The 15,768-nt window shown below is 38.6% G+C and overlaps 2 protein-coding genes across 5 annotated transcripts; both read left to right on the top strand.

The window, feature by feature from the left end:
• The first annotated feature begins 3,768 nt into the window (after window positions 1-3,768).
• LOC117293875 (E3 ubiquitin-protein ligase TRIM56-like) lies at window positions 3,769-9,571 on the top strand. 4 transcript variants are annotated; one of them, XM_033776348.1, is made up of 2 exons: window positions 3,769-3,929; window positions 8,970-9,571. In XM_033776348.1, exon 2 carries the CDS (start codon window positions 8,995-8,997, stop codon window positions 9,553-9,555), a length of 561 nt encoding a protein of 186 aa, XP_033632239.1. In that variant the 5' UTR covers window positions 3,769-3,929; window positions 8,970-8,994; the 3' UTR covers window positions 9,556-9,571. The 4 variants fall into 4 exon arrangements, with proteins under 4 accessions (XP_033632239.1, XP_033632237.1, XP_033632236.1 ...); XM_033776346.1 differs by lacking the exon at window positions 3,769-3,929 and adding an exon at window positions 4,435-4,606 and having other exon boundaries at window positions 8,977-9,571; XM_033776345.1 differs by lacking the exon at window positions 3,769-3,929 and adding an exon at window positions 4,435-4,606.
• Window positions 9,572-9,724: 153 nt separating this feature from the next.
• LOC117293874 (tripartite motif-containing protein 2-like) lies at window positions 9,725-12,081 on the top strand. Its single transcript, XM_033776343.1, has one exon. The coding sequence runs from the start codon at window positions 9,742-9,744 to the stop codon at window positions 10,927-10,929; it is 1,188 nt and encodes a 395-aa protein (XP_033632234.1). The 5' UTR covers window positions 9,725-9,741; the 3' UTR covers window positions 10,930-12,081.
• The last annotated feature ends 3,687 nt before the right edge of the window (window positions 12,082-15,768 follow it).

The raw sequence follows: 15,768 nt of genomic DNA, 5'->3' as shown, positions 1-15,768 counted from the left end.
ATGTCGATGACGTCATGGTCGAAAACGATACAGTATCGTGGATGACAATCGGAAATTAACAACATCAAAAATAAACAATGACTAACCAAAACCAAGGCATTCTCATCAAGAATATGAAAAATCTGTCATCCAAAAATATCCACAGTCAACTATTATTCTAAATGTATTGATAACTTAATAAAACAATTGTTTGACTTTCGCTTTACGTTGAGTCACTTATGATTTAAATTCCGCTGGGCTGGTTTACCAAACTTAAAGGTGGTATGATGTAAAATCATAACAATAGACCGATTGCACTACAGACGACACGGGTCATTCCATGTCAAATCAACCAAATTTCAGAAAATGTCCTAACTGACCCTCTGTCTTAGATTTTGTTTTACTTTGTCAAACTGTTCCACTATGGCTAAAATGAACACACAACAACAAATTTGTTTCATGTTCCATATCGTTTTCGAGAAATAACCTCATGAAATTTGCCCAAACCTCCCCTTTTTTAAAGCTCCGCCCAAGCTAGCGCCGCTCGCGAAAACACGTCGTTGTGCTTTTTTCAAACTTTAAGAGCCCATCATTTTAAAACGGTAACAGCTATACGGCTATAAGTTGTTTAAATTTGTGAACCCATTTGCTTTTTCTTGGCGCTTTTTTTGTGACTTACTATTCAATGTAAATCACTCAATCGGTGATTCAGAGAATTTCGTTTTAAATCTTGGTTTTGACTTTAAAGTTATAATACTGAAATTAATAGCTGTTTACTCTGTGTTTGGAAGTTGATAGAGTATGGTATTTTCTCTTTACTCTAAAGTCAAATCATTAAGCATAATGTAGTTATTGGTAAATTGAAAACATTTGTAAGAATCACCGGAACCTGTTTAATTCCCTGAAGCTTTATTCAAATTTTTAGCTTAAGTTCAGTTTAAGAATAAACCATCAAAATAAGTCTTTTCGGGAAAAGTTTATTCTTCAATTCTAAAATCTTTATCGTGGTTTTCATAACTAGGGCCAAATTAATCAACATGTTTGTTTTCTAACACATAGTGCGCTGAACCTTGTATGAGTTCGTTGCATATATCTTGGCTATTAGGACAAAAGTAATAGAAGAAGGGACTTCAACACACTATTTGTAAAATACAAAGGTTCAATTCAATGAAGTATCAACAATAATGAAACCATTTCCGGGGAAACTAAAGACACAAACCACCAACGTACATTAATGTCTTATTCCCAAGTCTTCCTCAAAAGGATCAACTGCTTCACTATACGTGACCTCTAATCCCAATAGGTCAGAACCCCCTCCCCCCGCCCATTAAAAGGGGGAGGACCAATAGTAACATTAAACATAAACAGGATTGGTTAAACACACTCAGCCCGTCACCGTCCACCAGTGCCACGAGACACTTGTTTCGATCAATCCAAAATCAAGCGAAGTATAATGGGCTTGGGTATTGTTTCAATCCGAATCCCTTATAGCACTGTGCATAAACAAATCTATTGAACATGCTGTTGAAGAGTGTTAGGAGTATGCCCAAATACTCGAGAATAATGAGCTGAAGATGCTTTAGGATGGCCACACAAATTGATTGTCGGATTCTGGACAACCAAGGCTAACTGCAGATAAAACAACTGTCTTTTTAGCTTTTATACCTTCGAAGTATGGTTTGGTCAGCTGTGGGTGACGGTTCTTTCCGGCTGCTACTGTTTCGTTCCATCTCAACACCCTGGGCCCTCGATCTCTCAGTGAAAAGTCTTCAGTGTGCTTTTTCCCCGGCCCCTCGTAACATCCAGATTCATTTCTAGAGAGCCCTTGAGTTTGGCTTTCCGACAGTGCCAAAATCTAGTCGGCGCTGTGTGTTGTTTTTCACTAATCATCAAATAATAATTGAGAGACGTGTTGATTCCTAAGGAATCCTTAAGTTCTTTAAATCAAGTTAAAAGCAACAGCAAAAGGATCCTCTGATTTTAAAGAACTTTCTTTCCACTTTTTCAATCTTGTCAAATGGGATTCAATGCACCCAATGCACAAAACGAAAAAACTATTTTATTTCAATGTCACACAGGACCGCCATTTTGAGAATGGGTTTCCCGAAAACATCGTAGCGTAAAAAGCAAACCAAACCGGATTAAGTTGTATTATCATAAGTCAAGTGGTTTACACTTTATTTGCATATCAACGAAATGTTCAATGCACACATAACGTGGAGGTAATGTGGGTACGGAGACTTAAGTCGGAAGGTATATACCACGTGCACGAGATTATTTTGTTTCAACCATTTCTATGGTTTTCCTTGGGCTCTTTATTTATGGGCTTCTGAAGTATCTGCTTTCTTAGCATTGTACCCGCTATAAAAGCTTTTATGAGCCTTACACTTTTTTATGAAAAACATTTTTTAAAGGCAGTGGATACTATTGGTAAATACTCAAATTAATTATTGGCATAAAATCTTACTTGGTGACGAGTAATAGTGAGAGGATGATTGTATAAAACATTGTGAGAAACGGCTCCCTCTGAAGTGCCATAGTTTTAGAGAAAGACGTAATTTTCAACGAATTTGATTTCGAGACCTCAGATTTAGAACTTGAGGTCTCGAAATCAACCATCTAAACGTACACAACTTCGTGTGACAAAGGTGTTTTTTTCTCGCAAGTTTGATGACCGATTGAGCTCAAATTTTCACAGGTTCGTTATTTTATGCTTATGTTGAGATACACCAACTGTGAAGGCTAGTCTTTGACAATTACCAAAAGTGTCTACTGCCTTTAACACAATTTTATATTTCCTACCTGAGTGGCATAAGAGGAGGGGTTGATTTAGAAAACAAAACTGAAAGATAACTGCCCCAATTAGCGTGCATGAAGCTAGCATGTTCGCACGGTCAATCGGTTCCAATCATTTTGGAACGATGTATAAATATAGCCATAGACTGGACTTCTGCAACAGTCTTCTTCACTGCAATCCGGAATTTCAAATCTCGAAACTTCAACGAATTCAGAACTCTGCCGCAAGACTTATTACGCGTTCATCTACACGGCAACACATAACCCCCATACTCCGCAATCTCCACTGGTTACCTGTCAATAAGCGCATCATTTTCAAAATTCTACTTGTCACGTACAAATGCATCCACGGCTCGTCACCGTCATACCTTCGCGAAATCACTGAACCGTATCAACCATCACGCACCCTTCGCTCCAGCTCGGCACTGCTACTCAAGGTTCATGCCATTCGAACCAAGACGTATGGACATCGGTCCTTCACACACTCATCACCTGCTCTCTGGAACTCTCTCCCACAACACATCAAGACTGCTAGAACTGAACTTGAATTCAAAACTGTACTGAAGACCTACCTGTTTAACATTTAACTCTTTGTTATTGTATGTAAAGCGCATCGAGACACTGTGTGATGCGCTATATAAGAACTGTTTATTATTATTATTATTATTATTACGTTCCAAAATGAGTGTCAATAGTGACAGGAATGACGACAATTCTAGTATGCTGTCGTTTAGCCAGTTGTTCAATGTTCAACCAGCCCCAGTATATATTTCGGGTCATACGTCAGACTGAAAACATCGAGTTCCACAAACACATCGGTACGAAATGTCATTGAAATGAGGAAATTCTCATCCAGCGCCCACTTTTGCATTGGTCTCAGCAGACCACCGTAGAATGCATTCTATCACTATACGTGTGGGGTTTTCCAGTTGTGAGAAATAGCTACCATTGCATTGCGCACGGGATGCCGATCAATACGTTGTACTGTATACATTCACATCGGTGTCGAGTTGGCGAAGAGCTGCACTGCTTTTACGATTTGAACGTTGGTTAACGATCAGAATCCATTACTGTTTGCCGGCAATCGTCCACTTCTGATTCACCAAAGAGGTTCAAGTGTACGCAGTGAGCATTAGTCACATCTACAGCTTGAGGTAGGACTTTACTTGCACCTTGCGGCACTAGGGTCCATGACCATCTAAGACGTGCTGACAAGTTTCATCATCATTTATAATTTAGCGGTCGCAGCTTTAGTAAATTTAAACTGTACTGTATGACATCCCCTAAACAGTCTTTATTCATTTATTCATTTATTCATTCATTCATTCTTTCATTCTGTCGTTCTTTCATTTATTTGTCACACCAAGTTTCATGAGCCAAGAGCTGTCCTTACCCAAGCCCTATGCACAAACACATCAACCATTGACATGTGAGGAACACATCATGATGTAGCACACACTATCGTAAGGGTTGAAATAGGTGCACCTATAATTGCAATACGAACCTACCAACGAACCACGTCGAACACAATGGTTGGGGTATGCGGGGTTTTCCCAGTTGTGAGAAACTACTCCTACAATCATGGAGGTAGAAATGTCCATGCTACAACGCATACCGGCCGCAAGGCCGTGTGGTTTAAGCCCAACCATGGCCCAATTGCGGAAGTACAACATTTTGTAGGTTGGCGAAGGAGGTGCACTGTTTTTGTTATGTAAACCTGAACGTTGTTTATCGTACAGAGTCCATTACTGTTGCCGGCAATCTTCCACGTCCGATTCATCAAAGAGGTTCAAGTGTACGCAGTGAGCATTAGTCACATCTACAGCTTGAGGTAGGACTTTACTTGCACTAGGGTAAATTGTGTCTTAATGAACACTTGTGTGTGAACGTACAGTACAATAATCAGTTCACACAAACCTTTTTTGAAAATTTTTTTCAAGATCAACAAAAATAATGTCATTAACATATCCTATCAACTAGAATTCCTCTTATTCATTCATTTGTTGATATATAGTGTCGTGTTTGTTTGTTTGTTTGTTGGGTTGTTTGTTTGTTTGTTTGTTTGTTTTTTTAGTTTTTTTTTTAACAATATTCAGTTATGAAGTTATCCGTCTGGCAGTGTGCAAATAAGAATGTAAAACATACAATATCAATACTTCAGTTTAATATAAATGTAACCTCCATTTTAAGAACCAGCATTTTTTAAATGTACTCGTGGAAATTATAAATACTAATGACATGCCTTGAATTACACGCAGGCCATGACTTCAGTTGTCCCAGGTCATGGCCTTGGTGCCCCTTCATAATATTCCAATAGACTTTTGAGACTTTCCAAGGGCCCTTAATTAAAATGGCCTTAACCTCTCAACGAAAAAACTCCAGGCTTGTAATCATAGATAGCATAAATACTAAAACAAGATGGATGCAAAATAAATAAATAAATAACCGGCAGTGGACCAGCCAGTAAAAAGTAAAGGAAAACTTCAAAATGTTAGGCTTTGAAACAAACAGCTTTAAAAACCATGCAGAGTGTCGCCTATTACCTTATGTACTTAGATTTAAAATGATAGATAAAATGGATTTGCAAGTTTACGAGTTGTATTGGTTTGTAAGGGGAAAATTGACGAATCGTTTAAGATCACTGAGGCATGACAAGGGTGAGTTGAGTTGAACTTGACCAAAGTATCATTTTCAAGATGACTGGTTCAAATCGTTGAACTGTTAACATCCGCTTTAATATTTAAGTCACAATTTCGTGATGAGGGCCAAATCTAAAAACATGGGGTCAGTGGGTCGAATGTTCGAGTCAACATTGTGATTGCCCGCTGTGCGTTAGTGTTATTCTTGGTGTAAGTATAAAGAAAACACATCGTGTCCATGATGGCTTCCAAATGCCACAACTCCCTTAAATGTATGTGAGTCGTAAGTCAACTGTTCTAAAAGTATGGGCAAGGGCACATAATAGGCCTAGCGTAAGAAGTAGCCTGAACGTATGACGTCACACTTCGGGGCTCGTAAATAACGCCAGATATCAGCCTGACCGGATGTTGCCAGATGTACCTTTGACCTCACAATCATTTCACACTGAGTTTCGCGGTCAACTCACATCTACATTATACCAAACTAACCGATGTTTTCAAAGTTTGTGAAGTTTAGGATCAACACAAATAATGTCAGTGTCAGACCCTATTAGTTAGAAGTCCTCTTGTTCATTCATTTGTTTATTAGGTGTTCGGGCAACTCTTTAAAATATTGTTCATTTTTTTTCTTTTTAGTTTTTATTCTTCCTCACGATGAAATTGTGCATGCAGGTAGACAATGACCAGTAGATAATACAAAAGTCGTCAGTTGTTTAAATATACTAATCCAAAGTTTAATATTTCAAAAAATCGTAACTCAAGAAGTAAAGCTATTACAACAATAGCTTTGGACACCCAGCAGGGTGGATACGTGCGCATTAAAAGTGTTATTATTATTATTATTAATTTATACCTCATCGGAAAGGTCTTGCAAAGAGCTTTGAACGCTTCACAGACATGACCCCCCCCCCCCGCCACTTTGACCTTCACTTCAGGTTCAAAACATAAGTTGAAGATTTCAAAAGTTTATAGCCGACGCCTGTAGTATGCGCCTACATATAGCACGAATGAAACAGTAATGAGAATGTCATCTGTTTACACTGTTGTTGTGACTACGTGCGTATTCACAAGTGGCGTGATGCCAAGTTTGTTGTGTACGGTTTTATGCTGTGCCGATGACCAATGCATACTATAATAGCGCGAGTGGAATACTGAAAAATACCACGCTTATATCCAAGGTAGTGATATTAGCCGTGCAATATAGTTTTTTATCACCACTCCATTCTGCCAATCTGATTGGAAGATTAGCGCGTTCTTGAAAATAACATAATATGGCGGAACTTACGCAACGGAAACGAATGCTTGTTCGGCGTCAAATTGTTTCCTTTTTGCCCTTCTGTTGGCATAATGGTGATAGTGGAGTTGAAGACAAAGTTTCGCTGAGATGGCCACCTACTTCAGTGGTTCGTAAGACTTTTAATTACGTGAAAACATAGAAGCAGTTGTGTTGATCAACGGGAATAAACAAATTCAGCGGAATGGTTTTGGATACAGTGACAGACTTCCACTCGCTTTGTTGCATTCCTTATTTCCATGATACACCTTACAGGTAGAAGTAGTACTTAACTCATTATATGTTTTTAGTCAAAATTCACAAAGGGGCTTAGGTTTGCCGTTTCCTCGATTTGCCTTCGTTTTACATTTTTATTAAAAACAAGTGCCCCTTTGAACAGTCTAAAGTTAACAGCCCGCTCGTCTGTAGAAAAATAATTATCTTTAAATAAAGCAAATATCCTTTAATTTAATGCACACACTATTCTTGACTTAACGACATCATTACTAGACATCAATGTTCCATGTACCGAAACTTGATGAGTATTCAAAGTTTTAAAGCAACAGAATTTTATAATTGTCAACATATGGCATGGCTTATTTTGAAAAATATTATAATTATTATAGCTTCATTGAACGTGATACAATGTACATGTACTTGTGAGTAACCCTAAGTGCAGTTTCGAGATCTGCAGTGAGGATGATAAAAAGGAAGTCGAACAAAATATTGCTCTGTATGGTTTATGATTATATTGACCCTTTCTGAAGATAAATTGAACAAAATCTCCCGGCGCCTTGGGGAGCGGTTTAAAGTATCTGGACTTCCGACAAATTCGCACTGTATGAAATAAAGTTTGCCCCAGCCTTTAAATTTACAGATAATGACGTGAACAAATTAATATTTGCTTTCGTCTGCTGACAACATTTTTTGTGTAAGTTTACTAAGTACGTAATTCAAATCAAATCTCTCGATAAGAACTTAACTATGACGTCATAAGTTAAGAAATCTGTTTATAACAAATGTTCATTGTTTTGAAAAATTAAATCATGAGCAAAATGATTTTCAGCTTGGCTTTTTCTTGTGAATATTCGTTGTATGCATGTTTTTTATAGTTCCCGTTGAAACTATGGTGGTAGAAATAAAAAAATTGAAATGTATAAAAGTAATCCGTTTTCATTTTGATTTCTTTGCATTTTGACGAGCTATTAACAAGTTATTCTTTTCATCAATTCCAACATTGACCCGACGATACCCGAACACTGTAGTGTATGGGTAAAAACCAAAAATTAATATTCTTTATCCCGATGCAAATTTAACATCTATTTAAAACTATAGTGTTTGTTTATGAAAACACTAAATTCTAGTTTATTTGTCTGTTTTTTTTTTAACAATACGAAGTTATTAGTCTTGCAGTGTGCATAATATTAAGAATCTAAATACATAAAACATCAATACTTAAGTTTTATAATTTAGCCTCGAAGAAGTTTTAAAAATGTACTGATAGAACAAATACTAATCACATGCTTTGAATGACACGCAGGCCATGACAGTGCCCGGTCATGACCTTGGCGCTCCTTCAAAACATTCCAAAGACTGTTGAGATTTTCCACAAGAGTACCCTTTGCAAAATGAAAAAGGCCTCGCTTAACATTGTGATTGCCGGCTGGGCGTTGGTGTTATTATTGGTGTAAAGTATAAAAGGGGAGCAATTTAAGGACATTATTGTTAACATACTCATTTCCATCATACAAATACCCCAATAAGTCGTGTCAGTCCATTGTTCAAAATTCCTGGGCATGGTCACTTGTTTTTGAGTATACATACGAACTAGCCTGTCTGACGTCACACTTCGAAAACACTGATCTTTATTAATTATACTGATCAGTGTTCGAGGCTCGTGAATAAGCCCAAATACCAGCCTGAACGGATGTTGCCTAATGCACCTTTGACCTCGCATGCATTTCACAGAGAGATTCACAGTTAACTCACACGTACATGTACACATTACATAATAAATAAAACAACGGCGTACATACACTATGCACACTCGGAAGTGCGAGGATCGGAAGTGCAAGCTGACATACTACATGACCTCGGACCATTGATAACACACTCATTTATCCAATGCTATCATGATATAAATGGGTTTATAAGACCAATGCCTGTCTTTATCCTAGGAGGCAAATTACCCAGTTATTGTGCTGCCACCTAGCGTTTAAAAGTATCCATCATTGTTCACTCCCCGATTGTAAAACGAACACGTCCTTGTTTTATTTCATCAGGTAACAGGAGCCCATTCTCATCAAGATGGCCGAAGCTGCTTTACACACCGAGACCACTTTCAAGATTAGACATGTACACATCGAATGCCCAATCTGCCTGAGTCGGTTCATCGATCCGAAAATCCTGGACTGTCTTCACAACTTCTGCTTAAAATGTCTTCAGGAACTTATAGACAAACAGGATCCGAAGACGGATATTATTATTTGCCCAATGTGTAAAAAAGAAACATCAATCCCAGATGGGGGATTGTCGGATCTTCTTAGCTGCTTTTTCTTGAGCTCGCTTATCGATGACGTAATCAATCGTGAAGGTACGAAGGAGGACATTATTAACCCTCCTGTCTTGACATGCGAAGGATGTGACGAAGGTCTTGAAGCCGTCTCACGGTGTGTTGGCTGTGATGCGAATTATTGCAAGACATGTCTGGATCAGCACTCGAAGCTAAAAGCTATCAGACATCATCAAATCATTGATGCTGTCGGTTCGTCAAATGAGCGACCCAAAGCCAAGGACAAAACTGAAACACCAAAGTGCCGGAAACACACTGACCAGGAACTGTGTTTCTACTGCGACACTTGTGAATAACTTGTGTGTCCTAAATGTGCGGTGCTCGATCACCGAGCGTCCAACCACAATCTCTCTGAAATCAATGATTCCATTCGATCTTATCGTCGAGCTGTTGATGAAGCCTTGCAGAAGTTTGATGAGTGTCGCAAGCAATTCCAAAAAGTGGACGACTCTATCAAACACTCACAGCGTAGATTACAGCTCATGGTCGACCAGGCTCTTCGAGATATTGTGGCTAAGGAGGAAGAGGAAATCACTAAGATAAGAAATGCATCTCGCCTCCTTCAAGAAAGAGTCACTCAAATCGGTCAAGAAAGAGGTAAGGGATTTGAGAGCATACAGAGCAGCAATCACGATAAGATGAGCCGTGCAGAGCAGATCGTAGCTTCAGTCAATGACTTGATGCAACATGCTGATAACTTTGAGCTGCTGGACCTCAAGCCAAAAGTTATGCACAACTTAGACTTCCACAAAGAGCTTCAGTTTCAAACAGTGCAGCATAGCAAGTCATTTATTGGGTTCAAAGGTCATGATATCGTCACTGATGCAGATCTCGGTGAAATACTAGAGGAGGAGAAGTGGGAGGTGAAGACAGAGTTTGGTAAACATGGGGGAGGTGAGGGGGAGTTCAAGTGGGCACTGGACGTTGCTTGTTTTAGCAATGGTGACATTGTCGTTACTGATACAGCGAGGCGGCTATTATCCACATTTACATCAAAGGGTAGTTACAAATCTACAGGTGTTCAAAGTGGAACAGAGGACGGTAAACTAATACAACCTTATGGTGTTGCCGTGACTGATGATCTGCTTCTGGTTACTGATGGACAGGATGTAAAGGTTTATGATAGAGAACTGAGATACATTCGTCAGTTCCGACCCTCACAGAATCAAGTCGAGGGGCAGTCAAAGAGTCTACTTCATGGTATTGCTGTGGACAAGAAAGATCGTATTGCAGTGGCTGACAGTGAGAGAAAGGTAATATCTCTCCATAATATGGATGGATTTATCATTTCCACAATATATCATGATGATATTAGTAGCGACTGCTTTCTATTTGTAAGCAGCAAGGAGCGTGTGATCTTCACAAACTACCAGAAGATGAAACTAGTTTGTGTGGATTTCATGGGAAACGAGGTGTTCAAAATCAGCACCTCTATTGACGGTAAGCCTGCTAAACCCTATGGTGTGTGCTGCGACGATGCTGGAGACATCTATGTGTCTGTTTATTGCGGTGGCTATGGAACCAATGAGATACATCATTACGATGCATCAGGTGAGCACATCGGCTGTGTAGTTCCTGGCTCGTACAACCCTTTAGGCATGACGTTTACTCCTACCGGTGACCTCATCGTGGCTGATTCGCACTCGGTCAAGGTCTTGCATCGTCTGTGAGTGTCGATGACGTCATGGTCGAAAACGATACAGTATCGTGGATGACAATTGGAAATTAACAACATCCAATAATAAACAATGACTAACCAAAACCAAGGCATTCTCATCAAGAATATGAATAATCTGTCAATCCAACAAATCCACAGTCAACTAATATTCTAAACGTACCAATAACTTAATAAAAAAATTGTTTGACTTTCGCTTTACATTGAGTCACTTATGATTTAAATTCCGCTGGGCTGGTTTACCAAACTAAAAGGTGGTATGATGTACAATCATAACAATAGACCGATTGCACTACAGACGGCATGGGTCATTCCAAGTCAAATCAACCAAATTTCAGAAAATGTCCCAACTGATCCTCTCAGATTTTCTTAAAACTTTGTCAAACTTTGTTTCATATTCCATATCGTTTACGAGATATGGCTTCACGAATTTTGCCCAAACCTCCCCTTTTTTAAAGCTCCGCCCCAGCGCCGCGTGGCAAAAACACGTCGTTGTGCCTTTTTTAAACTTTAAGAGCCCATAAATTTGAAACGGTAACAGCTTAAGGGTTGCAAGTTTGTGTACCAACTTACTTTTGGCCCTAGATTCATAATCTGACCTTAAATAGCACATATCTCATCTAATATTAAAGTAAATTGTCCCCAAAGTGGGGCTTTTATTCAATGAGGAGTGACTTTTGAAGATTTTCGGGGTATCCAATTTTTGAAGAGGGATCTGAGGAAAAAGAGAAATATTATCAAAATTATCTTAATATGGTTGCTACACGCGGACTGTTACTTTTGAATCATTTACATCTTTTAAATTTATGAGTAATTGCCTTTTGATTGATGTTATGCTTCACGTCGGATATCCTTTTCATTACAACCACTCCATGTTTTACAACAAAAGACAAATCTTACTCGATATGTGAATATTTAACAACTGATTTATCTGTTGATTTTTCGAAATATCGATATTTTGCAAAACGTGTAGTTTTACTTCAAACATGCCGTCGGATACAGAGGCAATGCTAGGGCGCCACCTACAGACATGACAGTAAATAATGTTGATTATAATAACATAATGCTACCTATTGTCAGCAGCTATTCATAAATACCTCAGACAGATTTTGCTATTCCTATTGTTGGAGAGCGCGTCACGTGGGTGTGTATAAACCTTTGTTTATGACCTGTAAAATGTGTTGAAACATGGGCGTGACACGCGAGATTGCACCTGTTCTTGTAAGACAGTTTCTTCATTCATATTGGTCGAGAGTAACGGCTGAAACAGTTGTGCCACATCACGCGATACGCGCGACGCGCACAGCATTGCCTTATAAGGAGTTGTTTACACGAGGGCGGCGGATGGCTTTACCATTTCATAGCTGGAGGGGTGTTGTGTTGAAAGAAATCATTGAACAATTATAATTTTTGCATTTATTTTACTTTTTGACCAAAAAGTTTTGATGTTTTGACCGAAAAGATATTTATGAATAGGGATCAAAGTGTGTTGAATCGTTTTCCTGTGTTGAAATATAATTTACTGTGTAATATAATTTTCCTGTGTTGAAATATAATTTACCTCGACTTCGTCTCGGTAAAATGATCAAGAACCAGGCCTAGTTGGGATTAAACCACTAGTTTAAAACCTCTTCATACCATATTGATTCCCTTATTTGTAATAAACAGAAAACTTGCTTACTATTGTAATATCAATAGCTTGTAAGTTGCTTTTTCTTTGCGTTTTTTTTTTTTAACTTACTATTCAATGTAAATCACTCAATCGGTGATTAGGAGAATTTCATTTAAAATCTTGTTTTTTTTTTGTATTATAGTACTGAAATTAATAGTTGTTTACTCTGTGTTTGGAAGTTGATAGAGTATGGTATTTTCTCTTTTACTCTATAGTCAAATCATTAAGCATAATGTGGTTATTTGTAAACTGGAAACATTTGTAAGAATCAACGGCAACTGTTTAATTCCCTTTATTGAAATTTTTAGCTTCAGATTTTAAGAATAAACCATCAAAGTAAGTCTTTTCGGGAAAAATTTATTCTTCAATTCTAAAATCTTTATCTTGGTTCTCATAACTAGGGCCAAAAACAATGATTAACATATTTGTTTTCCAACACATAGTGCGCTGTACCATGTATGAGTTCGTTGCATATATCTTGACTATTATGACAAAAGTAAACGAAGACTGGACTTTACTATATTATTATTAACAAAATACAAAGGTTCAATTCAAAGAAGTATCAACAATATTAAAACAATTTCCTGGGGAAACCAAAGACACAAACCATCAACGTACATTATTGTCTTATTCCCAAGTCTTCCTCAAAAGGATCAACTACTTCACTATACGTGACCTCTAATCCCAATAGGTCAGAACCCCCCCCCCCCCCGCCCATTAAAAAGGGGACCAATAAAGTCACATTACACATAAACAGGATTGGTTAAACACACTCAGCCCGTCACCGTCCACCAGTGCCACGAGACACTTGTTTCGATCAAACCAAAATCAAGCGAAGTATAATGGGATGGGTATTGTTTCAATCTGAATCCCTTACAGCACTGTGCATAAACAAATCTATTGAACATGCTGTTGAAGAGTGTTAGGAGTATGCCCAAATACTCGAGAATAATGAGCTGAAGATGCTTTAGGATGGCCACACAAATTGATTGTCGGATTCAGGACAATCAAGGCTAACTGCAGATAAAACAACTGTCTCTCTAGCTTTTATACCTTCGAGGCATGGTTCGGTCAGCTGTGGGTGACGGTTCATTCCGGCTGCTACTGTTTCGTTCTCAACACCCTGGGCCCTCAAACTCAAAGTCTTCAGGGTGTCCTCTTTCCCTGACCCCTCGTAGCTTCCAGATTCGTCCCATGGACCCAAACTATACATTTCTAGAGAGCCCTTGAGTTTGGCTTTCCGACAGTGCCACACTTTTCCCGAAACGACCAACATAAAACGTAGTCGGTGATGTGTATGTATTTCATTATTCACCTTCATTTGAGAGACGTGTTAGTCTGATATATAGCCAGTGAAACTAAGGGTCAACCCACCAAATAATCTCCTATAGCACACAGTGTAAAATGCTAATGTTAAAAAATACACGAAAAATACTTAAAAGTCTCACAGCTTTTAACTTAACTTAAACTTAAAGGGAAAACTGCTCAATTTTATATGGGGAGTCCCTGGGCCCGTCGAGTTATTCTTCCTCCAAGTAAAAACACCCCTTCTAATTTTCAAAACGTCCGAGCATCAATCTTGAAAAATGTCCCTACAACTCTCAGCAAATAGGACCATTTATTTCAGGGCCTATATGTCATCCAAAATACCTCAAGCTGGAAGTCAACAACCCTCAGGTCACAATTGGGCAACATTTTGACACTGAAACACTTTCTGGGGGCTCCCAAATCTGTCGAATATAGAATATTTTCAGGGCCTACAAAATATTAATGAGCTCAACGCTCTGTTTTCTCATTTTTGGTCGGGTGCACCCCTAAGGGGGGGGTCAAACCTCCCCCCCCCCGCCAATTTTAACGTCAGTCGGGGCCTTTAAGCGGGCCCCGGACCCCACGCCTTAAAGGCTACGCGCTACGCGCTCGCATACTCCATCTTTCATCTTTGTTCTGGTGGTCGTTTGGTTCTTCTTTTTAAGCATGTGGAAAGCAACAGCAACACGGATCTTCTGATTTCAAAGAACTGTTCTACAGTTGCTATAAGTAACCTTTCAAACAGGAATACAATATCCAATGCACGCTACGAAAAACTTGTACATCTCAATTGCATGCATGAACTCCACTTTAAGAACGGGTTTCCCGAGAACATGTAGCGTATAAAGCAAACCAAACTGGATTGTGTTTGTATTATCATAAGTCAAGTAGTTACAAAAATGATTTATTTTCATAACAACTATGTTTATGCTGCAAACACAATTCATCCCAGAAGGGTCCCAAACTATAATACATTGCTAGAGAGCCCTTGAGTTTGGCTTTCCGACAGTGCCACACTAACCCTTGTCCTGAACCCACCAAGTAAAGTTAAAAACCTAGTCGGCGTTGTGTGTTGTTTTTTACTATTCACCATATTGAGAGACCTGTGAATCTGTAGCTGAATTGTTGATTCCTTTTGGAAATAGCCGGGTGATATAAACAAAAACCCAAGCAAAAAAAAAACAACAACAACAACAACAACAACAACAACAACAACACTAACAAACAACAGCAACAGCAACAACAATAACAAACGACAAAACACCACTACAACAACAACAAACGACAACAGCAACAACAACAACGTTCTTTGAGCGCAGAAACACTTCACGTCAAAGGAATAGAACAAAATCAAGTACATAAACAGAGTCAGATCTCGCAACAAGTAAACACAGTTGTGTCTTTTCAATGGTTGATTCCTCAAGTTGATTCCATCAGGAGTAACCCGAGCTAAGTTCTTTGAATCAAATATGATTCAATACCACAACCATTGGGTACCCAATGCACCCAACGAAAAACCGTATCCCAATGTCATGCATGAACGAAGAATGGGTTTAATTCTCGAGAACATGTAGCGTAAAAAGCAAACCAAACTGGATTGTGCTTGTATTATCATAAGTCAAGTTGTCTACACTTTCATTTATTTGCATAACAAACACGATATTGGAAGGTCAGGTTCAATGCACACAGGTCATTGTGTTATGTGGTACGGAGACCAAAGTCAGAAGGTACGGTGTTCTATATATACCACGTGCACAGCAAACATTAAAAGGACAACGTAAAATGCGGTTTATAACAGAAAAGTAGTTTTTAAAGAATAATTTATTTTTTTTACAATTTTTCCATCGTTTTTCC

This window comes from Asterias rubens, chromosome 8 (assembly GCF_902459465.1).
Source record: "Asterias rubens chromosome 8, eAstRub1.3, whole genome shotgun sequence".
Lineage (NCBI taxonomy): Eukaryota > Metazoa > Echinodermata > Asteroidea > Forcipulatida > Asteriidae > Asterias > Asterias rubens.
The sequence above is the reverse complement of the archived record's forward strand: the minus strand, read 5'-3'. Positions and strand labels throughout refer to the sequence as shown.

What these genes read in the sequence shown, in the direction of transcription:
- LOC117293875 (XM_033776348.1), top strand. Translation starts at nt 8,995, where the DNA reads ATGGCCGAAGCTGCTTTACACACCGAGACCACTTTCAAGATTAGACAT.
- LOC117293874 (XM_033776343.1), top strand. Translation starts at nt 9,742, where the DNA reads ATGGTCGACCAGGCTCTTCGAGATATTGTGGCTAAGGAGGAAGAGGAA.